The following is a 26,746-nucleotide window of genomic DNA, read 5'->3' on the forward strand; positions in this document are numbered from 1 at the left end:
TGCGAGTTTTGCTGTAATGTGCACTAGCTGCCTGGAATCCAACACGACTGTAAACTACTGTTGGTCTCATGCTGCCATTTATAGCCAAGTTCAATTCCTCATTCTCTATGACCTTTGATTCTCTTTGTTTCTCAGAGCTTGCACTCATATTCTGTGAAACAGCTTCTCTCAGCATTTTTCAGCTCTGGTGGATGCAGTGGCCAATGATATTTTTATAAATTGAGTGACAGATCCCAATCATTATTTAAATTAAAACTGCCAGCTCTGTTTATTAGATTATCTGACATCTTTATTTTGACCAAATTGTTAGTTATACTGCCACAAAAATTTGGCATATGCACCATGATACTGGTCCCATCATATTCCATTTCATGCAAATATTCATGGCAGTGCTTTGAGACACCCAATCTGCTTGGTTGCTTTTGTCAGGTATGTCACTGATGTTTCTTGCATTTCACCTCAACTATTTTGCTAGTCTGCCCCATGTAAGACATGAAACTTTTGCATGGAATTCAATAAACACCTAGATTTCGGAGACCTAGGTTATCTTAGCTGAATGGAGCAAAATACACTGTATGCCATGTTTCCAAACAAGTCTATAGATTTTTCTAGATATTGAGCCAACATAAGGCAGACAATCAATTTTTAGTTTCTCTTCCTCGGTCTCAGTCTCAAACTATTTCTCAGGTATTCTTGATTTTGACTGCATTGCCCATTCAATTTGATGAGCTGAGTACCCATTCCTTCAGAACACTACTTATGGGTGTTGCAATTCTTTGGCACAGACCAGAGTCTTTAGCACTGAGTTTCTTTGTGATGGATGGTGATGGCTTGAGGGTGGAGACAGAGGTCAGTGTTTGTAGGTTTTTAGCAAACCACACCATGATCCAGGGATTCATTTGTTGTTCTCAACTGACACATTGAGGAAGGTAGTTGGTGTTGTGACAGTGCCACGAGATTTAAAAGTGCCGCTACGTCAGTACGCGAACACGGCGATAGAGGCGCTCCGCAGCTCGGCTGAGTGCAGGAGCGCCACCTAGCTATGAACGGCGCCAGCCGCATGTCACGGCACGGGAGTGGAGTGACAGATACGGAGTTGGTAGTATGAAACTCACTATTGTTTCTATGTTTGTATATCCCCGCAAATTATTAGTGAATTAAAGGTTATAACAGTTGGTCCTTTTTTTCAGGTTCCATCGCGAATTTTATATTATGATGGATGGAGTTGAAGTGTTCTAGGAACTCTTGAAGCTTTCCTGCTCCATGTGGCCACACTACAAATGTGTCATCCACATACTGATAGAAACGCAATGGTTTCAATTAAGCACATTCTAGTGCCTTTGCTTCAAAGTGTTCCACGTATAGGTTCTCCACAACACGGGATAACAGACTACCCATTGTCACACCATCAGTTTGTTCATAATATTTTTCACTGAATAGGAAATAAGAAGATTTTAGAATGTGCCTAAAAAGTTTTATGAAACAGTTGGTGACCTTTTCTATGGTTATTTCCCAGGAATCAGAAAGTGGAACTCTTGTAAAGAGGGAGACTCATTGAAACTGAGCATAATATCCATATCATGGAGCTACATTTGACTGACGCAGTGCACAAAGTCAGTGGAGTTGTGGAAGTGGTGCTCTCACTTCCCCACATATTCACTAAGAATGCATTTCAGGTATTTTGCGAGCTGGTATGTAGATGTGCCAATATTACTATCTATGGATCTTAGACGAATTGTTTCCTTGTATACATCAAGAAGGCTATATAATTGTGGTTGCACTGCTGCTCGTGTTTTAAGATCTTTAATAATGTTATGTGGCAAGCCTGACTCATTGAGCACACTCATCATCTTCCTCTCTGTTTTATTCATAGGATAAAAATCTGCCTGTTTGTATGCAATGTCATTCAAAACATTGAAAAACATCTTACTGTAGTCCACACCTGACATCACGTCCACAGTGTCCCCTTTGCTGGCGGGTAGAACTCCTTCACAGATTTTTCAATGTTACTCGTTCTCTGTTGGGAGATGTTTGACCTTAACATTGGTGATTTGCTTAAGTACTCTACATATTTTGTGGCAAACCTCTTCCCTGCTTCTGATGGAAGAGAATCTACAAAATGCTCCACAGATTTGATGTAATCTGCTATTGGTAGCATTTTTCCAGTTGAAGCAAAATTTAGCCCTTTACAAAGGATCTTTATTGTATCTTCATCCATACAATTGTCAGTGAGATTAATTACATTATGGTTTCCTCCATCTTGTCTTGGCATATTGTGCAAGTGATCAATATATTAAAATCTTGTTGGCCATCTCTTCCATCAGAGTTGGAAAATGTTGAGAGAATCTGCATTTCATGGAATATCAATATGAGCTCTGTAAACAAAAGATCATCAATGGGCATAGTGGGCATCAGGAATTGAACTCTGATAGAAATAGCGACATGAGACCAACAACAGTTCACAGTCTGGTTGGAGTCCAGACAGCGAGTACACATAACAGCAAAACTTGCAGCACTTGAAGAAGATGGCTGGGTCGACTGTCAAAACATTGTGCACAAAACTGAAACAACAACTCGGCAAAACACCTGGAAGCACATATTAATCAGTCACGCTGAGAAACCTGAGAGATATTAAGTTTAAACTCTTTCGCTGCTAAAGACATGCTCTCTGCATTCCATGCTGAGGGGCTTCTGTTATAGCTGCACTGGTCACCAAATACTGGTGCCTGTGTTGAAAGGAGGCTTCCTGGCCAATATGAAATACTTAACATCTGATATTTTGAAAACTATTAAGGGGAAAAATGGGATTTTTGCATATCTTACAGTCTGGTATCTTCACTCAATAAATAACTTAATTACTTTCCAATACCCATCATACTTACAGTGCTGCATCAAAATAAGTAAAAACATTGCACAAAATTTTAAGGATTTTGCAGAGGCAAAACCAAACTGCTTCTACATGGCTGATTTTAGCTCTACACTGCAGCAGTAGATAAGATATTTAAATGTCATTTAAAATCGAGAGCAGACTGATACCTCATTTGATTCTCAAGTTATTGGATTTTATATCTGAAGGACAGTTGTGTGTAATGTGCTCATTCACATCCTTATGAATCACAAATTGTGTGGTCATAAGAATCACCATATCTCAAACGATTCGTGATATTGGAATGAGGTTTTCTTGAAAATGGTAGCACACAATGAGGCACATATGTTGTACGATAAAGACTCGAAACTTTTTTATTCACCGAGACCTGTAAGTAACTTGTCTGTAGCAGTGAGTAATCAGCAGTTCAGGATGCAGACAGACATCCATAGCACTGAAGGAAAACCCAAGCTGTGCACATATACATGTCCACAGCATCTGGGGAACGGCATAGTAGGATGTGTATACATGCCCCCAGCAATGAAAGGATTAATTTTAATTTGAAATCAACAGATGTGTGTTTCACTATGCTTAGATGAAAGATGGCACTTTCCTGAGATAAGAAATGTAATGATTTGGGTGACAAATGAAACAAGTAGTCTGTACGTGAATTTACAACAATGCACCACACACCTTAAAACAGAGGGACACGTGCAAAACCATTTCGTTTTCATCCTTGCACATAAAAGCATTTACAATTGCATCAGGGGATGATGTGTCACAGGATTTGCACGAGGGGAAGATGTGAAGTCAAAATGTGATCAGAAGATGTCTACATGGAAGCTTTTTGCACAACATTCTAGATCATTGGCATAGGTGGATATCTTATGTGGACATTTGATTTAAAGAAATATGTAAGGGGGCAATGCATGTGCAAAGACACCCCTCTGATGAGGGGAAGGACTCATCCATTGGAGTTGAGTGACAATGAAATAAACAAAAAGGGTGGCAAAGCAATAGTTTTTGTGGCGAAACAGATTAAGAATAAATTCTGCGATAACTTCATGTTGAAGTTTATGTCTATTAGATATGTTTTCGTTACATTTGAGTTTAGACACAATATGTGTAATGATGAAACAGGTCAAGGGTTGGCCTGAAGTAACAAACATGAATAACAGTAATATACACTGAAGAGTCAAAGAAACTGGTACATCCGCCTAATGTCATGTAGGACCCTCGCAAGCATACAGAAGTGCTGCAATAAGATGTGCATGGACTTGACTAATGTCTGAAGTACTGCTGGAGCGAACTGACACCATGAAGCCTGCAGGGCTGTCCATAAATCCGTAAGAGTATGAGGGGTTGGAAAGCTCTTCTGAACAGCATGTTGCAAGGCATCCCAGATATGTTAAATAATGTTCATGTATGGGGAGTTTGGTGGCCAGCTGAAGCGTTTAAACTCAGAAGTGTGTTCCTGGAGCCACTCTGTAGCAATTCTGGACATGTGAGGTGTTACATTATCCTGCTGGAATTGCCCAAGTCCGTTGGAATGCACAATGGACATGAATGGATGCATGTGATCAAACAGGATGCTTAAGTACGTCTTACCTTTCAGAGGCCCATATCACTCCCACTGCACACACCCCACACCATTAAACAGCCTCCACCAGGTTGAACAATCCCCTGCTGACATGCAGGGTCCATGGATTCACGAGGTTGTCTCCACACTCGTAGACGTCAATCCGCTTGATACAATTTGATATGAGACGCATCCAACCAGGCAACATGTTTCCAGTCATCGGCAGTCCAGTGTCGGTATTGACCGGCCTTGGCGAGGCGTAAGGCTTTGTATCATGCAGTCATTGAGGGTACACGAGTGCACTTTGGCTATGAAAGCCCATATCGATGATGTTTCGTAGAATGGTTCACATATTGACACTTGTTGATGGCCCAGCATTGAAATCTGCAGCAATTTGTGGAAGAGTTGCACTTCTTCACGTTGAACAATTTTCTTCAGTCATCATTGGTCCGCAGGATCTTTATCCAGCTGCAGCGGTCAGAGATTTGATGTTTTACTGGATTCCTGATATTCGTGGTACACTCGTGAAACAGTTGTCTGGAAAAATCCCCACTTCAACGCTACCTCGGAGACGGTGTGTCCCATCGCTCATGCTCCAACTATACCACCATGTTCAAACTCACTTAAATCTTGATAACCTGCTATTGTAGCAGTAGTAACCAATCTAAGAACTGCGCAAGACACTTGCCTTATATAGGTGTTGTCGACTGCAACACCGTTTTCTGCCTGTTTACATATCTCTGTATTTGAATATGCATGGCTATACCAGTTCATTTGGTGCTTCGGTGTATAAACACTTATGGGAAATAGCAAAATGCAGCGAGTAATGAAGATAATGGAGAAGGGGTGCTACATTAGTAGTGTGAGGATAAGGCGAGAATTTGAGTCTGATGGGAGGTGTGCTATGGTCGTCTGTGCAGTTGCACTGACCACTGTGTCTGGATCGCTTAGAGGTCAGAGCATCTGCCTTGTAAGCAGGAGGCCTGGGTTTGAATCCCAGTTCGGCACAAATTTTCAACTTTACCCACTCTTTCATTGATGCATGCTCGTAGCCAATGTTTGTAATTGGTTTGTGTCTTTTATCAAAATTGTTGCCCATATGAAGCAAGAGTAATGAGGCCATCAGGTCTTAATAATAAATTGCCTATATACTATATTTGGTTTTGTAGTTGCTTGTAGGCTTAACGCCGGCCGCGGTGGCTGTGCGGTTCTAGGCTCTGCAGTCCGGAACCGCGGGACCGCTACAGTCGCATGTTCGAATCCTGCCTCGGGCAGGGATGTGTGTGATGTCCTTAGGTTAGTCAGGTTTAAGTAGTTCTAAGTTCTAGGGGACTGATGACCTAAGATGTTAAGTCCCATAGTGCTCAGAGCCATTTGAACCATTTGTAGGCTTAACAAACATCTTCCTTCACCTATTTTTCTCAAGGTTTCTTGACATACTGCAGTTGTGTCAAGCCGAGTGTACACTATCAGGAGTGTTCCTGCATAAAGCGAGAAAATAGGTTTACAGAACAGTAGACACAAGACTGTCAGATAATGACTGTACTGTAAGGTGGGTGAGTGTATTATCTGCATTTTGCCCGGAATCCAATCTCTGACAGCAGTAGGAAAGATAAGTGAGAATAATTTTAGTGTGGTTTTGCTCCTGGTACAGTAAAAAATGATGCATTGTCTGATAAATGATTGGGAACAGGCCACTTACTGACAACAATTTCGAATGGCTAGATGCCACACTCTAATTACAAAATGTTTCTGTGTTGACGATTAACTTTTACAAGCTGAGATACACCTACAGGTATTTCATAGCTGATGCCATGTTGTAGGAACAACATTCTATTTTGTTATAATAAACAAACACTGTCTGGATCACAAATTATTTTATTACTTATTACCAGTTTCAATTGGCTCTGCAGATCATCTTCAGGTCTGGTGTCACAAAATGCAGTTTGACAGTTGACAAACTGGTGGTCAGTAATATAATAAGTTGTGATCCAGATGGTGGCTATTAAATATCTTATAGTTATAGTTAATGTAACTGGTGTGGTAAACAGTATGCATTTCATGAACAGAAACTAATATTGAGATTTCCTTTGTGAGCCTCGCTGCCAGAAGGTTTGCAACATTCAGAAGTATGCAAAGTGCCATCCAGATCCAGCAAAATTAAATAAATATATTTTATTGGTGATAGGTAAATTGGTCAAGTACCAGAACATAACGGCTTTTTCTGTCACAAGATGACGATGTTTCATATGACTGAAATGGAGAAAAAATTGAGTGTCAAGGTAATGATGGTAGGACTGAATTACCCAAACCTAAAATGGCTTCCACTAGTATAATGAGTGATGAAGCAGTTTATTGAAAAGGGTTGAATATGTAGACCACACAAAATTTGAGGTTGTAAAATGCCTTATAACGTTGCTGAGACTCAAGTCATGCCCCAAGATATAAGGGAAGATATTTCTTCGGAGGTAAAATTCACTGAGGCAAAATGATTTCACATCGTCATCAACTACTAGTATTGGTAATTTGAAAACGGAATTATCAAGAGATAATCCTCATATTGCAGGAGAAATTTCCCATATGTCTGGAAATAGCTTTGAATTGAAAGAGTACAATGCAAAGCAGTTTGATGAGCAAAAAGAACAGCTGAAAGATGTTGTGTAAGAAGAGGTGGAAAAGGCTTATGTCAGAATACTCTATGAAGTTAAAACTGTTCATGAATATTGTATTACCAAGAAAAAAAATCTTTGAAAAGGTTGAGAAAAATTGGAAGTGCAAAGTAATGCTTATCAGACCTTCATCTTTCACACAGAAAAATCAGCAAACAGAAAACAAAGATGCCACAGCCTCACAAATAAAAGCATTGTACAAGCAGAGATGTCATTTTGAATGCTTTGCAGGGGAATCCAATCGTACACTTGACACTGTGCAAGCACACAAGTCATTTCAGCAAGAGCAACTAATCTTTATTAATTATGTATTAACACTATAGCCTTTTATCATCATATTACTAACAACATGATGTCGCATATGTATGCAAGTGTCTAGAAGCCCATGCCATGAAAACATCCATATAGAGCTGTCACTATGGCACCTTGACAACAGCAGCTGCTCTCGTCACCACATTTGGTCTCAATAATGATGCTGGAGAATACTAAGTAACTCTCCTACAGTGTTTCTTTGTGAATTGTCATCACAAATGTCTTTGATGATATCGACCTGAATTGATACCTTGAACGTAGCTGGAACCCGCAGGCATACTTCTTTGGTTCCTCGACTACCACTTCGGCCATTATGTTACCATGACAACAGCATCCTTTTTTAGTACACATTTCTATGATATCATGGCGGCCAATTTAACATTCATGTCATCTAGGCAATGGTGTTGTTTTAAATTCTTACCAGAGGGCACTGCCTAGAAAATACACAACGGTATGTACATATTTAATGGTTGTATCTTTTAATGTAATTTTACCTCTCATTATCTGTATATGTAATATCTATGTGCACATAATTATCACTCTCTTGTCTATTCATTTATCGACAAAACATAAGTAAGAACTGTGTGTGTGTCTTTCACACCAATGTCGATAGATTACACAGCTTCTTCTGTTGTTTTGTAAGTTTGTTTATTTTATTTTAACATAAATGACTACTTCCTTTATGCTTGATAATGTTTCACGAATTGCACACTACTTAACCCATAGCTCCACAGCCATCAGTCAGTGTACAATCATGTTATCATGAAAAAACCAAGGAGCCACCAGCACCAGTCATATGGGTAAACACTATAACCCTTCTCTGTTTTTTTGAATGCCATATACAATAGTATTGTTTATAGTTTTTACTACAGCTTTTCTGTACCTTAAGGCCATATGTAATAGTACTGTTTGTAACTTTGCTATTCCTACCCTTGCAGGGCCAAAAATTCTGAAGATGACTTTTCCATAAGCCAAAATCAGTAAATAAACAAATATCATTGCAATCTTGACTGTTCATTTTAAATTAAATATAGCAGCAGATTGCTGCTCTCCATAAACTATGTTGTCTAAATTTACATTAACACTAGTCTAGATGTGTGTCAAGTCTCAAGAAAAATTTCTCAGCATTCACATGTTGCCACGTCTGATGCAGAATTTATGATATGTCATAAATTTAGTTGTTTTGATTCTCAAGGATCTGTGCAACCAAAAGTGTTTCTTCAGCTGGTGCTTGAAAATGTCTTGCCTGAAGTGTGGATTGCACAACAAACATCTTTCATGTGGAGATGCCACCCAAGCAGTTGAGAGAACAAGATACATTGAGGTGTGCTGATTACTGCTCACAATGGAACCAATGACATCTGTCACCTGGGTTTTCACTTAGCACTTTCCAGAGACTGGCAGAAATGATGAAAGTAACTATCTTCAATCATGAGGTCTTTGCACAGCTTTTAATTTGCAGCATTGTTCTGAGGACTGATCAGGGTCCTCTGGTCTCGAACCCAGTGTAGGGTCTAAGCCAGAGGCTCCACCAGTTTTTTGATAAGATTGGTTGTACGTTCCTCCATCTATGCTACACAGTGAAGATTGGTAGAATCAATGTGCACTATACATTGAAAATGGACACTCAAGTGTCACAGTACATGTCGAAAGCATATATTTAATTTTTTAAATTTTTTTATTTATTTAATCAGGCGAAACTCAATACCCACAGTAGAAAACCACACTAGATAAGCCAATTACTTCAACAGAATGGCTAGAAAACCTGGACAGTGAGAATTTGAAAAGACTATCTGTTAACAGCCAAACCATTTGCAGTAAAGTCCTGGAGCTCATGTCTCTCATAGAACGCAGTCATCCCACATCATACCTAGAACTAAGAGTGAGTTGAAACTCAAAGTACAGAGCACGGAAATTTTCAACAACACATGGAACATATATCAGAAACATAGATTATACTCTTCAGAGGAGGAGTGCTCGTATTGCCGAGTAGAAGAATTAGGTCTAGTGATGTTTAAAAACTGACTGATTGTGAACTAATATGGATAAGAGTGACTGGGATCAATGAACTTGGATTAATAACCTGTTTCTACCATCTGCCACATAGTGAAATTCGCTGCTCACTGTCAACTGGGAAAACTATGCATACGTTTCTGGTGGTTTGGACAAAGTCTTGCGAAGTAATACTGAAAAGTTAGTCTGGAAACTGTCTTGAATAACTAGACTGATGGCAACATGTGAAAGCAATATTCTAGATCTCCTAGTAACAATCAGACCCGATATTTTTAACAGTGTCACCAGTGGGAGAGGAATAAATGGCCACATTATTATTACAGGAATTATGGCCACTAAAGGCAAAAAGTTTGTTAAGAAAGCTTGGAGAGTATTTGTATTTGGTCGAATTGATAGAGAACGCAATGGTGCCAGGTGTAGAAAGTTGTGAAAACAGAGACTATTACATCCCTGCTACAAAAGAGATTGCTGGGGTAACGGTAGAGAAAAGTTAATGGTATGTATTGTATCTGTAAGAAGAACCATGTGTGAAGCCTATAATAATTTTTACAATCGGATCTTCACAAAAGATTTGAGAAAATTCTGAGCATATGTAAGAGTCAATAAATGGATCTGAACATTCCATTAAATCTATGGCTCTGAAACTGAAGTCAGCAGACAAAAAGCAGAAATTTTAAATTTCGGCATTTAAAAATGTGTTTACACGAGGGGATACTACCATACTGATGTTTGACTGCAACACAAAATCACAAATGAGCAATAATGATATTAACCACCCCAGAACTGATGAATAACTAAGACTGCTTAAAGTAAACAAGGCACCAGGCCGTGCTGAAACCTCAGATTTTACATTGAATAAGTCATGGAATTATCTCCTTTCTGAACTATTATTTATTGAGAATGTTTAAATACGTTTTGGAAAAGTTATTGTTGTTGCTTGAAAATGTACATAGTTTATACACAGGTCTGAGCAGCAATGAGCATCAGTGAGGTAAGATTATTAGAGCGAATTCCATCTAGCAAAGCACTCTAGAAGTGCCAGTGTAGGTTTAAATGTGAATGGCAAAAAACGGATGTTTTAGGAAAATGGACATAGCAGCCTGTGAGCACCAGTGTGAGTTAGCTTAAGAACTAAATCTATTGTCTAACTACTAATGAAACCCTGAAGGAGAGGAGGATTCTGTCAACAGAAGCAAGATAACTATTGTACATGAATCAAAATTTTACTGGTGTTGTAAAACAAATATACTGAGGTGACAAGTTATGGGATACCTCCTAATATTGTGTTGCAACTCGACGTGGCATGGACTCAACAAGTTGTTGGATTTCCCTGTAGAAATACTGAGCCATGCCGCCTCTATGGCCATCCATAATTACGAAAGTGTTGCCGGTGCAATATTTTGTGCACAAACTGACCTGTCAATTATGTGCCAGACCAAGACTCAAACTTGGGAACTTTGCCTTTTGCAGCTACTGTTCAACTGAATGAGCTACCCAAGCATGATTCATGATCTGTCCTAATGGCTTCATGTACACCATTATCTCATCTTGCACCTTCCAGGGGTGCTAGTTCTGCAAGTTTTGTCAAAGAACTTCTGTGAAGTTTGGAAGGTGAGAGATGAAGTATAGGTGGAAGTCAATCTGTAAGGATGAATTGTGAGTCGTGTTTGTGTAGCCCAGTCCACTGCAGAATGAAAAATTAATTACTTTTAGAGAAGGATATTTCTTGACAGAAAATTTGTGTAAATTGATCATGTTTACTTTATAAAATTTTATCTATGTTTAGAATGTCAAGCAAGTGTAGTAGAGATCACCACATGTTTATAAAACAATGTTTTTATACCATATTTGGATCTCCACTTGCTTGCAGGCAAAACAAACCACTTCCGCGGTGTTTTTTTTTTTTAAATCTGTCTAGATGTACTACAACTGCATCAAACAGAGAGCAAATTATCACTGGTATTATTGTATTTAGGTAAGAAGTTACATTTACAGGAAGGTGGACTTCAGATCAGCAGATGACAGCTGTGCTTCACTGTGAGTGTTTGCTTGTTAAAGGACATCTTGACATGACCATGAGCATTTAAAATGTTTTAACAGCCAAACTAATATTTGCATACAATTGTTTGTTGTCCTCTGTATCAGATGCCACTGGCAATGAGTTCTACACTTGAATACTGGTCTGGCTATTAAACAAATATTTACAAACTCCGGAGCACCAAGAATTCAAATGAGTGGCTGCGTTATCTGAGTTTGGTCCCAGCTACTGGCAAGAGCATGAATGTTAAGCCAGCAAAATGTTAGTGTGGTTTTGCTCTCATTATGGTTCAACATGACATGTGCAATCTGAAAGATACAAGTTATATGGTGGATGCTTTTATACTTTATTCTGAAACCCACAAAGCACAATATAAATTGTACATATTATGTGAGGCTGATGACCACCATTGGTTTGATTCAATACTGAATTTACCAGTGCACCAGACCATGTAAAGAAAAGGGGGAACAAAGTTGGTTGTGAGAGTTTTACCATCTTGCTTCAACTTTTATGTTCACTTTAACCTCATATTTGGTGATGCTTTAAAATACTGAGGAAAAATATTTTAGTTTATTGTTCTGAATAAATGGGACTTTCTGAATGTAATGGAGTATTTATACAAATTTATTTTTATTTATTTAAAAAATAAAGGATGTTGCTTTTACGCAAGAAAGTCCTTCCAACACCAAAAATATTACCTTCTTTTTTGTGTAAAACAATGTGAATGTAGCTGTATATGTTTCATAAAAGTCATCTGACAAACGCTGCATGCATGTCTTCACCCAGTTCACAATTAAATAAAAAACACATGCCATCTGGCAGCTCACAGTTCTCATCATGCAATCTATTATACATGTGGTGTCACTTAATAAAATACCATCCTACAAGGTGGTACTTGCTAGCTGTGCATATCTATTGCAAGCACTACTGTCAGTTAAAATGAATCGGGCCTCTTGGTGCTCACATAATGTCTAAGGAAATCAGTGTTAATTGAAAGCAACATTTGTCAGCTAAATGTCTAAGTTCATTTCACATTCATGATACTCCCCATTCTGTTACTGATGAGCAATTGTGGTGTACCTACAGACAATGAGTATATTATGTATTTTCTGCATATGTACTGCTACCACAGTTGAATAAAACTGGTAGCTCTCATTTTAAATTTTTTTCATAGTTCCGACATTAACATGCTCATTTATTTTCTGCACTGGGTATTTCTTTACAGTTCTGTTAATTGATTCTTATATTGATAAGATGACTAAGAAAAATGCGCGTGCACATGCGCCTACGCGCCCCCCCCCCCACACACACACACACACACTTCCATCCTAATATAATTTTATTTTGATTTGTTATTGCTAAAGGAAGGCAACAATTTTGCCCATGGCAGAACCTGCAAATAGAATAATTGACGATGCAAAGTTCCCAACATATTTTTTTATGCATTCCGAAAAAAATATTAAAGCTGCAAGCAATTATATACAAAAGCTAATCAAAATGAAGGCTTAAAGCAAACACTGACATATTAGGTCTACAACTTTGCTCCCGCCACTTTGCAACAGATGGCAGTAGTGGCAACTGGTGGTGCAGATGGTAGGTTGTGTCATACAATAAGCTTAAGCATTTGTAAAGCTAACACCATCAAAATATTAGTCAATTTGTGATACTGCATCAAAAAGTTATGCTCTATTGAATAAGTCAACTTATGAGCCCATTTCACATCATTTGCAAGAAGTTTTAATTTTTTGCTTTAACATGAAGAAATCTGCAGCTCAGGCTCATAAAATGCTGGTCAAGATCTGTAGTGAGGCACCTGTTAGTGAAAGAACGTGCAGAGACTGGTGATTTTGATGTCGAACAATGGCATGACAGTGGAAGAGAGGTTTTTTAAAGCTACTGAAATCAACGGAAACCATCGTAGGAACTCATTATAAAAACCACTGATGTGTTTGAGCCGAGCACTGAAAGGCAAATGACCACAATACAGCAATAGACATGGAAAGATGATTTTGCAGCATGACATTGTTTGACCCCATGTTGCAACAGCCATCAAAACATACTTGGAAATGCTGAAATGGGAAGTTCTACCAAACCTGTCATATTCTCCAGACATTGTCCCCTCCGGCTATCACATTATTTGATCAATGCGCAAAGATGGGGGAAAATAGTGGCCAGCAATGGCAAATACGTTGAACTGTAATTTGTTTGTATTTTTTTCGCAAAAAAGTCTCGAACTTTCAGAAAGAATTGCAGAAGTACAGTTGTAGGGCTAATATTCGGTAATAATGTACTTATAAATTACTATAATTCTAATGGTATGGTTTCTGAGACTTCCAACATCATTCAGAGTGCAGGGAATTCTAATTATGTACCACTGAGAAATAAGATTCTTTTGCCTGTTACAGTAGTCTCAGTTACAGACTTTAAAGTGTTTCAATATTAAGTCAGCTGCATGTGGTTAGCACAATAATATTTGATTGGAATATGTATAAGACACTAATGAATGACATACACACTGTACCAATTTTTGTATCAACAAACATGGAGTGTGCTTCCCTACAGTGAAAGCTACAATACTTGAGCACAAGATATATACCACAAATTATATTATGCTAAATAAGAGTAGATAAGACTACTTTTAACAAAGTTGTCAAGCTGCTCTGGCAGTGTAAAGCATTCTTATGTAATATATGACTAAAGAAGTAACAGTGAGAAATGTGTAGTTATATAGTGATCATGTCAGAATTCCAGCACCAATGTGCTTTTTGCTGGCCATGACAAAAAAAAGAACATCATAACAGAAGTTTTATTTCCTAAACTGTATCCTGAAACCAGAACTGACTTTGGGTAAGACTGTAATATGAGGGAAGTACACACAAAATGTCTAAATTGCACCATAAACAATAGTTACTGAAATCAGAAAATTTACTCTGTTGCTCTCGAAGTAGCTGCTTCACTCAGCAACAGTATAAATACTGACCTCAGAGCTAACTACTTAAATATGTCTGTAGACTGCAATGACTCAGGACAATTACTTAACATTTTTCCATCTAAGGGAAAAGAGTATGTTGCTGCCAAACATAATATACACGTAGTCTTGGTACATACCCAAAGAATGAAGAATTTTTTTCCCTTCTGGTGATGATGCAATGTATGCTAACGTTTCTAATAAGACAATCAAAGAGACTGGATCAGTTGCATCAGTCACAATTGTCCCAACCATAAAATGTATAATATCTGGATGCAGAGTGGCCATCTCTATAGGATGTGCATGAGCTAGGGTTCCGCAGAACTTGATGTATCCTGAAACCACAAGGAAAGTTTTTAAGGCAGAGATCATGGATGCAAGCATGAGTAGTATGAACACAGAGTTCATTAATGTTACAGCCTGAACTTTACAACATGTTTTATTCCTGTAGCTGAAATCATATTTTGAATCTGAATGCCACTACCAATTAAAATTATCACGATTGTGTTTCAAGGAAGCATTAAGAAAGGAAGAAACATCTTGTCAATGACCAGATTGTTAGAGATGAAGCACATGATGAGACTGAACAAGGATTGTGAAACATGTTAGCAGATTCTTTTTTGTAGCAACCATTCTGGTATTCACCTTAATCAGTTTAGAGAAACCCCCCTCCTCCTGCTCCTCCTCATTGTGAGTCCACTATGCTAAGCACTGTGGCACTTCAGTTGGTGGATGCACTAGAGACAGAAGAGGTGTTAGGTATTAAAGAGGAGGGGTTGGTTTCAGATGTGTGTTTTATAGTCTAATATCAGTGCCTCATCTTATAATGCTACACCCCTCCTTGAACTGTGCTGGCTACAGTTAGCTAGGCTAGGGCAATTAGATATAATCACAAACAGTACCTCAAAATCCATTTGTTTATGACTAAGTTTACAATGTAGAACCAACGATAACTTTGGCTATACTCACTGCACCATTTATTGAGCCAGGCAACAATAAAGGCAAAAAGAGGCCTTGAGTGACTGTGAAATAAACTTTATTCTGTAGTAACTCTTCGCATACCCCTACATGTTTAAAGTGATTATGCTGAATCTGATTACAATTATTATAACACCTAAGAAACCGACTAGCATATCCTTCCAAATACTTAATGCTCATGTACAATTTACTCAAATACAGTGAATATTCTCCCTCTGGCAGCAACTGTAATGGTATACAAGAAACACTGTTGACGCATCTCCATGAAAAATAATCTACGGGCATTAAAACACGCAATAATAATGTTAGGTCATACTTCTCTCGCAAATTTCAAAGAGTACAAAGTGAGTAAAGGACATCATCACTTGGTTCAGTATTACATACTTAACAAAAATAAATGTAAGAATAAAACATACCACTCACTGAATGGCAACAGCATAAAGTTGTAAACAGGCACACCAAAAGATTTAAAAAAACTTGCTAGCTTTCAAAATAAACCCTTTGTTGAGCTACAGTACACACACGCACACACACACACACACACACACACACATAAAAATCATGTCAGCTGGATACACAATGCCAGGCAGGTGGATTAGGGTAGGGTAGGGTAGGGTGGGGTAGGGTAGGGTGGGGTGGGGTGGGGTGGGGTGGGGTGAGTAAAGGGGTGGCGGAGAGGAGAGAGGCAGAAAGAGGGGTTGGAGGTGGGCAGCCAGTGGCTAGGAGGGAGGCAGCAGGTTCCCTGGCTAGGAATAAGGTAGGGAGGGATGGCTGTTGTACAGGATAGGCATGTGATGCACAGGTACCAGAGCTGTTGGTGTGCAGAGCATGATGAAGGTGATGTGGAAACGTTGGTTGTAAAAGGGGGGACAGGACATAGGAAGGGGAAAATGTTGGGTGGAGGGTGTGCAGACAGTGGGTTGATGGAGACTGGGGCCAGGTGAGTTATGGTGAGTACCGTACTTTCACACCTCCCTAACCCTCCCACCACCCCCAAGAACCAGCTACAAAGGAGTGCCCCCTCATCATCAAATATCATGCTTGACTTAAACAACTGAACCAAATGCTTCACCAGCTCTTTGATTATCTTGCATCAGGCCTGTAAATGAGGAACATCCCACCCAAGATCCTGTCCATCACTCCTAAAGTGGTATCCCATCCCCACCCAACCTACGCACCATACTGGTCCACACCCATACTACTAAAACGCCCAGCCCCTTGCTACAAGAATCATACCGTACTTACTCGAATCTAAGCCACACTTTTTTTCCGGTTTTTGTAATCCAAAAAACCGCCTGCGGCTTAGAATAGAGTGCAAAGCGGAAGTTCTGAAAAATGTTGGTAGGTGCCGCCACAACTAACTTCTGTTGTCGAATATATGTAGCGTTTCGCAAGCACAAAGATAAACACTGGCACCAAAACTTCTGCGTCAGTAAATAAATTTTAAAGAAAAAAGGTGGAAGACGAGCCTTTTTTCTCCGACCTGAGTTTCGACCACAGCATTTTCATACATTATCCAACGAAGTAAAAAAAAAAATTCCGTATTGTTCAACTACGAAAATCCGACTGGCAAGACTGATTGGGATGTTTGTCAATATGGCCTACTCTGCGTTCTGAATTTTTTCCTACCTGTGAGAAGAGATGGTTGCTAATAGGAACTTTTATGAATTGTGAATCACATGCAGTATTCTTTTCACCATAATAATAATACGAATATAAACATTTTCCCATGTATTCTTCCGTGTTTGCTGCTATCTCATTTAAATCCTGTCTGCCTAATAAACTACAAAACTAGAGTGAGACAACAGCAAACGCAGACGAAAATACATATCATGTCATGTTTATATTCGTATTATTCTTATGCCGAACAGTGATACAGTCAGAATTGAAGCACGGCAATTGACTAGATTTTTTAATCTAAGATAACTCTAATTTCTGTGCAGAATGTAATGTACTAAAGAGGCGCCTGCAAAGACTTTCAAACGGAGAAAATTTTTCGCTAAACTCTCGTTCAGAACATCTTCTATCATACGCAGTCTATTATTTGGTTCTTGTTGATTATTATCAAAGAAAGCAGCAGTGTAAGTAACAACAAATAGCAGTCTCTTGCAATTGTTTCGCCTAATGAGACGATTCCTCTCTTTTTTTAAAAAAATTGTAAGCGGTGGTAGCGCGCACAAAAGCAAGCAATGCCGCGAGCGGCGACAGGTCGTAAACATTCATTATCTGAATGCGACAAACAATGCATGACACAGTACAGTAATGCATTTTCAGCTTTGAGTGAGGTAAACACCTGTAACAAAGAGAACAGCACTTATCAGATCAAAGAAAAATAATCAATCAATTCAAACCAGCCGATGCACATGAAAAAGGAAGGGTATCCGTATAAATACGGACGGAGCACCTGACGCTTAGCAACGGCTACCTGGTAAAGCTTAACTGCTAAGCTTACGACTCGAACCAAACTACTATAGCTGTATCGTCATTCATTTGACCTAAATTGTGTCTCATATTACAATGGACCAACTTTGTTTCGATTTGGAGGTGCGGCCTAAAACTTTTCTCTCCCCTTGAATTTCGAGTCTCAGATTTCAGGTGCGGCTTAGATTCGGGAAATTTTTTTTTTCCTCGATTGCGAGTCTCATTTTTCAGGTGCGGCTTAGATTCGAGTGCGGCTTAAATTCGAGTAAATACGGTATCCATGTGGAAGACCCAGGTGAAAGACCTGTACAATCCACCTGCCCACCACTTCCTACTCCAGTTGTAACATAGTTACCCTATCCCATCAGAGGCTAGGCTATTTTTGAAAGTAGCTATGTCATACACTAACTCTGCTGCAATCACTGCACATATTTTTTTATGAATATGTAACAACCAACCAGCTATCCAAGCTGTCCACCAGGATGAATGGCCACTGCCAAACTGTGGCCAAGAATGAAGTAGACCACCCAGTGGCACAACATGCTTGATTTCATGACTGCGTCAAAACCCTGGTCAATCTGCATCCTTCCCTCCACCCAGCTTCTCTGAGCTGGGAGGTATACTTACAACACATCCTTTGCCCCCTAAACCTTCTGGTCCCAATCTCCATCAACCCACTGTCCCTACACCCTCTATCCAAGCTTCCCCTTCCTTTGTCCTGTCACCTCTTCCCAATCTATGTCAGCTTCATTGTGCACCTCAGTGGTTCGGGAACCAGTGCATAATGTGCCCATCCCACACACCTACCACCTCTCCCTCCGTATTCCTACCAACCCCTCACACACCCCCTCACCTCTTCCCCCCTCTACCAACCCCACCCAACACAATCCCAACATATGAGCACAGGGGAGGTGTGTGTGTGTGTGTGTGTGTGTGTGTGTGAGTGTGTGTGTGTGAGAGAGAGAGAGAGAGAGAGAGAGAGAGAGAGAGAGAGAGAGAGAGAGAGAGTTCTGAAAGCTACCAAGTTTTCTTTCTCTTTTGTACGCGCCTGCTGATGACTCAATGCATCTACTATTTGGTGAATGGCCTACTTTACTGCTGAATTACTTAAATTCTATCAGAACCTTCCTCATTACAAATAAGCGTTAAGTGCACTACTTGCACAGTAAATATGTGCATTGTTCCTAAATGGTGAGCCATAAAGCACAAATTGCTTTAAAAAAAGGTCTTACTTGTAAGATCGGTTTTCCTTTAAGTTTGTAGCAGGTCCTAACTTGCACTGCATATCAAACCTGGACAACCAATACATCACTTTTTTGAAACAACAGTTATAAATTACATTGTCCAGTCACATTAATGTGACCACCTATCAAAAGCCTAATAGACACCTTTTGTGGTGCAAGACATGCACGAAGAGAGTCAATGAGGTTCTGGAAGGTGCTGACAACAATGTGGACCCATGCCGATTCCAGTGCCACAGCTAACTGTGCTAGGTTTCTCAGCTCTGAGGATCCATGGCGTGAACACCCAATTGAGGTAGTCCCACAGATTCTTGAATGGGTATAAATCCAGAAAGTTTGGTGGTCAGGGGAGTATGGTTAACTCAGCCTGGTGCTCTTAAAACCAAGCACATACAATGTGTGTGTGTGTGTGTGTGTGTGTGTGTGTGTGTGTGTGTGTGTTTTCAGACATTTCACACCATGCACACCATCGGTCATTTGTCCAATGGAGCATAAGCATGATTCATTTGAAAAGGCCAAGTGTCATCACTCAGTTAATGTCCAGTTGTGGTAGTGATGTGCCAATTCCAGCTTTCATCACCAATGAACAGCAGTCAGCACGGGTGGATGAAGCAGGTGCTTGCTGTGGAGACCCTTATGCAGCAACATTCGCTGAACGATCACTGAGGAGTCAGTTGCTCAACAGTTGCATGTCCATTTGCCTGCACACATCTCTGCATCCGTCATTCACCATTGCCATCTATGGTAAGGGTTTTGGATAGTACAATTTTGCCATGTGCAGTATATTTTAACCATGACGGCATGCAACAGTTTACAAACTTAGCAGTTTTGGAAATGCTTCCAATCTTGGCCTGAAAGCCAATAACATGCCCTTTTGGACATCACATAAATTGCTCTGTTCCTGCATTATGACAACAACGACTGCACTGTTTTCAGTGTCCCATTCCCCACCCCCAGGACACACTTTATATACCCTCCACTGCTAGTGCTGCCATGTGTGAGTGGTTATTGCACACTGCTGTCAAACATATGTAGTGGTCACATTAATGTGACTGGATCATGTATGATGGACTGCTACAGAAGTACCACATTCTTCATCTATTAACACACAACTAAGATACTACCATAAACAAGAATTATAAAGTTTCAATATTTTTAAGACATACACATTTTTAATGGCGTACTTTAAATTTTTATTTCAGATACATATAACTAGGGTGGCATATAATATTACAACAAACCCTAGTTCTGTCCAAGGACAAACTTTCAACCAAAGAATATCTTAAATCTTGACATTTTATACTTACATAAAATGATCAGAAGCAAAGGTGAGATGAGTGTAATCTTGCTCCCAATGACTGCTTCTGCAGCCCGTATCTTGTTAAGACTTTTGGACAATTATAGCAAAGCCTTTATTATTTATAGTTTTAGCTCAGAAAGTAAAAATATTTAATGATTAACTGCATGGAGAAGGCAGTGAACATTCCGCTCAGATAGTAACTGTTGTTACATACGTGGCATGCACCGTAAGCACTCAAATTTAGTGAAGTGAAGATAGTACAGTCATTCAGTTCATTAGTAGGCTACACCTTCCCCAAGTCAGTTAAGACAAGCCTCTTCTAACAGGCACATAAAAGAAAACTGGCTAATAGTCTACATAGCAAATTCACCACTAACATTGTCATTTATAAGGTTGGAGGGCAGTACCCCAACATCCCAAATTCCTTAGTACCACCACAATGCCAGTGTAAATGATATTTGCATTTCATTCAACACAGTAGCCAACTGAAATACATTAAATTCTCCTTCTTTCAGAAGGCTAAGCCTTGTCTCCACAGCCACAGCTTCCTCCCTTCAGTAGTCTTCTTCATCTTCATGTATGAAGAACATCCCATCTCACTGACCAATTTCTGAAACAGGATGTTCTCGGTCATCCCCGTATTTTCTTCCCTGTGATTTTGTCTTAAAAATGTTTTGTAGAAGAATACCATGTCTGATAAAGTGACCCAGTTTTGTTTTGCACTGGCCTATAACTTTCAGTAGTTCTTTCTTCTCTCCTATTGCCTGTAGAATTATCTCATTTGTTTTTCTGTTAGTCCAAATAGTTCTTGTATTTCTCCTCCAGAACCACATTGCTGCAGCTTTGAAACAAGCTTTCTCCTGCTTTTGCTTATGTCCAGGCTCCAAATCCACATGTCAGGACACTCTATACAAAGGTCTTTACAAATATTTCATTAATGTGGAAGCTGATGTGCTTTTTTAAGGAGGAGATTCTTCTTACTTTGAAAGGCACTCTTCCTCAATGTAATTCTTATCTTGATTTTCTTGAGACAACTATCATTTTCCTATAGAAAGCTACTCAGGTAGCGAAATTCGCTTACTTCTTTAAGTTGCTCACTGCCTATTTTTGTGTCTCTTACCTCCACCAACTTTCTTGTATATAACGATGACTGGCAAATTTGAGGCAGTCAACACGAATATCATTAATTTTGATTCCAGTCATTTTTTCTTTCCTTGTTGTTACTGCTTCCTTGATGAGAATATTAAATAAGTAACATGATAGCTTTTGCTTCTCTCTTGCTACCATTGATACCCAGTTCAGTATTCCGACTTTTGTATATACTATCCCTCCCCTGAGTCCACTATTGCATGCTTGAATCGCTGCACAAACTTCACTTGATATACTTCCCATTTCTTTGGATATTTCAGCTGGTATTTCTTAAATCTGATATTGCACTTTTTCACAACAAGAGTACAGTCACTATCTATAGAAGCACCTGGGTAACTGAGTGCCAACGGCCTTGCCACAGTAGTAACACCAGTTCCTGTCAGATCACTGGCATTAAGCACTGTTGGCAAGTGCAGTGCACTCAGCCCTTTTAAGGCCAATTGAGGCACTACTCAATTGAGAAGTAGTGGCTCTGGTCACGAAAACTGATAATGGCTGGGAGAGTGGTGTGCTGACCTCATGCCCCTCCATATCCACATCCAGTGATGCTTATTGGCTGAGGATGACACAGCAGTCGGTCGGCACTATTAGGCCTTCCGAAGGCTGTTCGGATGAAGTTAATTAGGAATAGATTTTACTTGGTTCCTGTACCTCTGCTTCACTATAACATAATCAATCATTTTATCTCCCACTACCACCACGTGTCTTCCACATGTGGGTTTTCTCTTTCGAGTTTTATAGTATGTCTGTTATAACCATCTCATGTTGTTCACAAAATTCAAATAATTTCTCACTTCCTGAATTCATTCTTCCCAATCCGAACTTACCGGCACATTTGTCATCGTCTTGTACGCCTGCTGACACATTAAAATCTCCCACGAAAATGACATTGTCTTTGGTGTTTATCAATTTCATAATTCTTCAGTGTAGTCACAAATATTTTCTATAGAAACATCTTTCATAGGTGGCTAGACTGTATGGGAGGGATTTTTTGGTGTGGAAGGGGTGGCAGCTATTAAAATGCAAGTACAATTGGTGGTTAGAAGCTTTAATGTGATTAGAGGCGAGGGTGGAGCTATCGGAGGAGCGTAGGTCAATGTCCAGAAAAGTGGCATATTGTGTGGAGGTGGTCCAGATGAAGAGGATGGGAGAAAAGATGGTGAAGTTGTGAAGAAATGTGGATAGGTTGTCTTAGCACTGTGTCCAGAACCTGAAGATATCTCCAATGAACCCAAACCAGACTAGGAATTGGGAGTTTTAGGAGGTTAAAAAGGTTTCCTCTAGAAGGCCCATAAACAGATTGGGATTGGAAGGTGCCATGCAGATGCCCATGGCTGTGCCGTGAATTTGTTTGTATACCTTCCCTTTTGAAAGTTGTGGGTCAGGATATAGTTAGTAAGGTGTACAAGGAATGAGGTGGTGGGTTTGGAGTCTAAAGTGCATTGATAGAGGTACTGCTCGACAGAGGCAAGGCCATGGGTATGAGGGATGCTGGTGTATAGGGAGGTGGCATCAACAGTGATGAGTGGGCCTCCAGAAGGTAAAGGGGGTGGAAATGGTGGAAAGTCAGTGAAGGAAGAGGTTAGTATTTTTTATGTGGGAGGCTAGGTTTCAGGCAATTGGTTGGGGATGTTGGTCAAAAAGAGCAGATATTCTGTCAGTGGGAGCACGATAGTCAGCTGCAGTAGGGCATCCGGGATTGTTGGGTTTGTGGATTTTGGAGAGTGCATACAGGGTAGGTGTGCAGGGTGTCGTTGGGGTGAGGAGGGAGATGGACTCAGGTGAGAAGTTCTGGGAAGGGCCTTTGAATTTCAGTAGGGACTGGAGGTTACAGGCCAGCCGTTGTGGCTGAGCGGTTCTAGGCACTTCAGTCTGGAACCGCGCGACCGCTACAGTCACAGGTTTGAATCCTGCCTTGGGCATGGATGTGTGTGATGTCCTTAGGTTAGTTAGGTTTAAGTAGTTCTAAGTTCTAGGGGACTGATGACCTCAGATGTTAAGTCCCATAGTGCTCAGAGCCATTTTTTGGAGGTTACAGTGAACTACTGGGATGAGATCATTCTGGCAGAGGTGATAGGTGAAGGGGAGAGAGTTAGCAGAGGCCTTCCATCAGGTAGCCACTAAGACTGCAGGTTGGATGATTAAGTCTGGATCTGTTTTTCAGGTTGCATATGGCTGTCTTTTCTTCTGATGGAAGGTTAGTGATCTTAGGAAGGGACCCGAGGATGGATGGTAAGGCCAAGTTGAAGGTAAGAAATTCCTGGAAGCTGACTAGAGGTTGGTTAGGTGGGAGGGTCATGAATGATTGGTGGTATGAAATGGGACAGGCAAGGTTCAATGTTGGGATTAGGTTGGCATTAGTTGGCAGAATTGGTGACAAACAAGTTTTTCGGCTGTAGGGATCCGGAGGAGAGTAGGTCTTTGACAAGTCCAATGTGATTAAGTTTTGGGGTGGGACTGAAGGACAGGCCTTTGGATAGGACTGAAACTTCTGTGTGACTGAGGTTTTTGGTGGAGAGGTTAACAACGGTGTTTTGGGTTTGCTTGGGTTCTGGGTTTTGTGGGGTGTTGGTTGGGGATTTTGGAGGATGCGGTACATTGAAGAGGGCAGCTAGACAGAGTGTGTGTTGATGAAAGGGATTGGTGGGAAGCCGGCCGCGGTGGTCTAGCAGTTCTAGGTGCTCAGTCCGGAACAGTGTGACTGCTACGGTCGCAGGTTTGAATCCTGCCTCGGGCATGGATGTTTGTGATGTCCTTAGGTTAGTTAGGTTTAAGTAGCTCCAAGTTCTAGGGGACTGATGACCTCAGATGTTAAATCCCATAGTGCTCAGAGCCATTTTTGATTGCTGGGAGAAGAATGGGTGTTGATGGATAGTGATGCCCCAAGGTGGGACTAGGCTGTCAACATGTGGGATAATGTATGGAGGTGGTTCTGGAATGCTCCCCCAGTGTTGAACTGCAAGCTTTTGTTTTTATTTTTTTCTCCACAGACATGTGTATGTAGCGAGGACTGCACAATAACAGTTTCTTGTGTAGGGAATAGAGATGGTTGTGGCATGTTTGTGCCATGGAGAGGTGGTTTTGCTGTATCAGGTTTGTGAGGGATTGATATGTCAACTGGGTTAGCTTTAAACTTTACCGCAGTGTATCTTCATTATATTATGCATCTATTTCTTTGTTCGTACAATAGCTACTCCATTCTTCTCTGACTGTTGGCTTCCACTATGAATTATTCTGAAATCTCCTGATCTAAAGTTGTCATTTCTAGCCCACCTTGTCTCACATAGCCCCAGAGTATCCAGCTAACACTTTGTCATAGTGCCTTTGACTAGATTTAACAGAGTTCGCACATTCCATATGCCAGTGTTAAATTTACCTTTTCTTTCTTTTTCCAGTCTACCTGCTCCTTCTCTATGAGCATTTTGTGGAATCATGACCTGATGGCGGTGGTGGTGATGGTGGTAGTGGTAGCAGTAGCAGCGGTGGCAACAGTAGTAGTAGTAGTAGTAGTAGTAGTAGTAGTAGTTACGAAACACTTTATACTACAGGTACACAGCTGTGGAAATACATCTTGATAAATGAAGAACCACATTGACTGTTAAATGATGGCGGTGATATTTGCTTTGTGGGGTGGTTAACTGTGTGTTTATCAGCAGTCATACAAAATCTCAATCTTTTCACAATCAAATCTCGCCACTTTCCTGAATGATGATGATATGATGAGGACAACACAAACACCCAATCCCCGGGCAGAGGAAATTCCCGACCTGGCCGCGAATCGAACCCGGGACCCTGTGATCCAGAAGCAGCAAAGCTAGTCACTAGACCAAGAGATGTGGACGGTTGTTAAATGATCCTTTTTTTGAAACAACTGGTTTTGCAAATGGTTCAAATGGCTCTGAGCACTATGGGACTTACCTTCTGAGGTCATCAGTCCCCTAGAACTTAGAACTACTTAAACCTAACTAGCCTAAGGACATCACACACATCCATGCACGAGGCAGGATTCGAACCTGCGACCGTAGCGGTCGCACGGTTCCAGACTGTAGCGCCTAGAACTGCTCGGCCACTCCGACCGGCATCTGGTTTTGCAGCTTGAACTCACATGCTAAGGTATACATCTGAGTAGTAAAAAAGGGGGAGAAACAATATTGTCTACACCCCAAGTTTAAAAAAGTATGTAGCAAATAACTGATAAATGCTCTAACAATCAGTTCATATCAAATACAAACTGGGGTTAAACGGACAACCCAACATTCTCAGTGAAATCAAGATAAAATGTTGACAGAAGGAACGTTAGTCAGGTAATAAAATCAGGAGAATGATAAGTCGACCATTCCAGGTAGCAAGGAGCCCTGCAATAAAAATCTTACGAGAACTGATAGGGTCTAAAATTCAAAGTTTGAGAATGTTCAAATAAAATAGGAATATAATAGATAAACTCACCATTGGGAGAGCAACATAGTGCACAATAGATTCGTAGCAAGCAGGAAGAAAAATTGATCAGATAAAAACCACAGTAAAATAGGAAACCTAAAATAAAAATAGAGCATTAATAGCCAATAAAGACAGGTTGCAGAGGAAACAGATATAGGGAAACAGTCACATAGGAATCCATCGGAAAGACCAGCACACACAGACTAAGTAATAAGCGATCCATGTGAACATGACAGAAACAATAAATGCTACAAATGAATGGGTCAGAGAAAGTTGGGTGGAATCCCAACATAGCTGATGAATACAAAGATGGCAAAATATAATCAAATCTGACACAAGAAATAATAATCATACGAAAAAAAAGGGGAAAAAGTAAATACGGCCAGTATCATCAGATTGGAATAATGATAAAAACATTTAGTTACAGAGGGTGAGAGATGTATAGCAAATCTCAAGAGGAAAATAAAACAAGTGATTGAGATAATGCATTGTAAGAATTGTCTCCCACAACACACACTAAATGACCAAACTGAATTGACACATAACAATCTGCTTGCAAATTTTGGCTGTCTAAATAGGGTTACTTAATTTTATTCATATTTTCACTATAACGATATTATGTATTTTTGTTACAACTTTTCATCCCATTTCCTATTCCCTTCTGTTCCCCCCCCCCCCCCCCCCCCCCACTTATGTTTGGTTCCATCGTCCTTTCAATTATCCAGTCATTTTCTTCCACCCCCTCTCTACTTGAGGTCTCCTTTACATTTCTCAC

General features: G+C 40.1%; 1 protein-coding gene and 1 non-coding gene across 2 annotated transcripts in view; one reads left to right on the top strand and one right to left on the bottom strand.

The window, feature by feature from the left end:
* The window catches only part of LOC124556498 (26S proteasome non-ATPase regulatory subunit 5-like), a 197,060-nt gene that overhangs the window by 72,101 nt on the left and 98,213 nt on the right, over window positions 1-26,746 (bottom strand). The window contains exon 5 of the mRNA XM_047130455.1: window positions 14,586-14,780. Coding sequence (XP_046986411.1) covers window positions 14,586-14,780 — 195 coding nt within the window. The remainder of the gene's footprint in view (window positions 1-14,585; window positions 14,781-26,746) is intronic.
* Trnat-ugu lies at window positions 5,382-5,454 on the top strand. The gene has a single exon. It is a non-coding gene; the product is annotated as a tRNA-Thr (tRNA).

Source organism: Schistocerca americana, chromosome X, assembly GCF_021461395.2.
Source record: "Schistocerca americana isolate TAMUIC-IGC-003095 chromosome X, iqSchAmer2.1, whole genome shotgun sequence".
Taxonomy (NCBI): domain Eukaryota; kingdom Metazoa; phylum Arthropoda; class Insecta; order Orthoptera; family Acrididae; genus Schistocerca; species Schistocerca americana.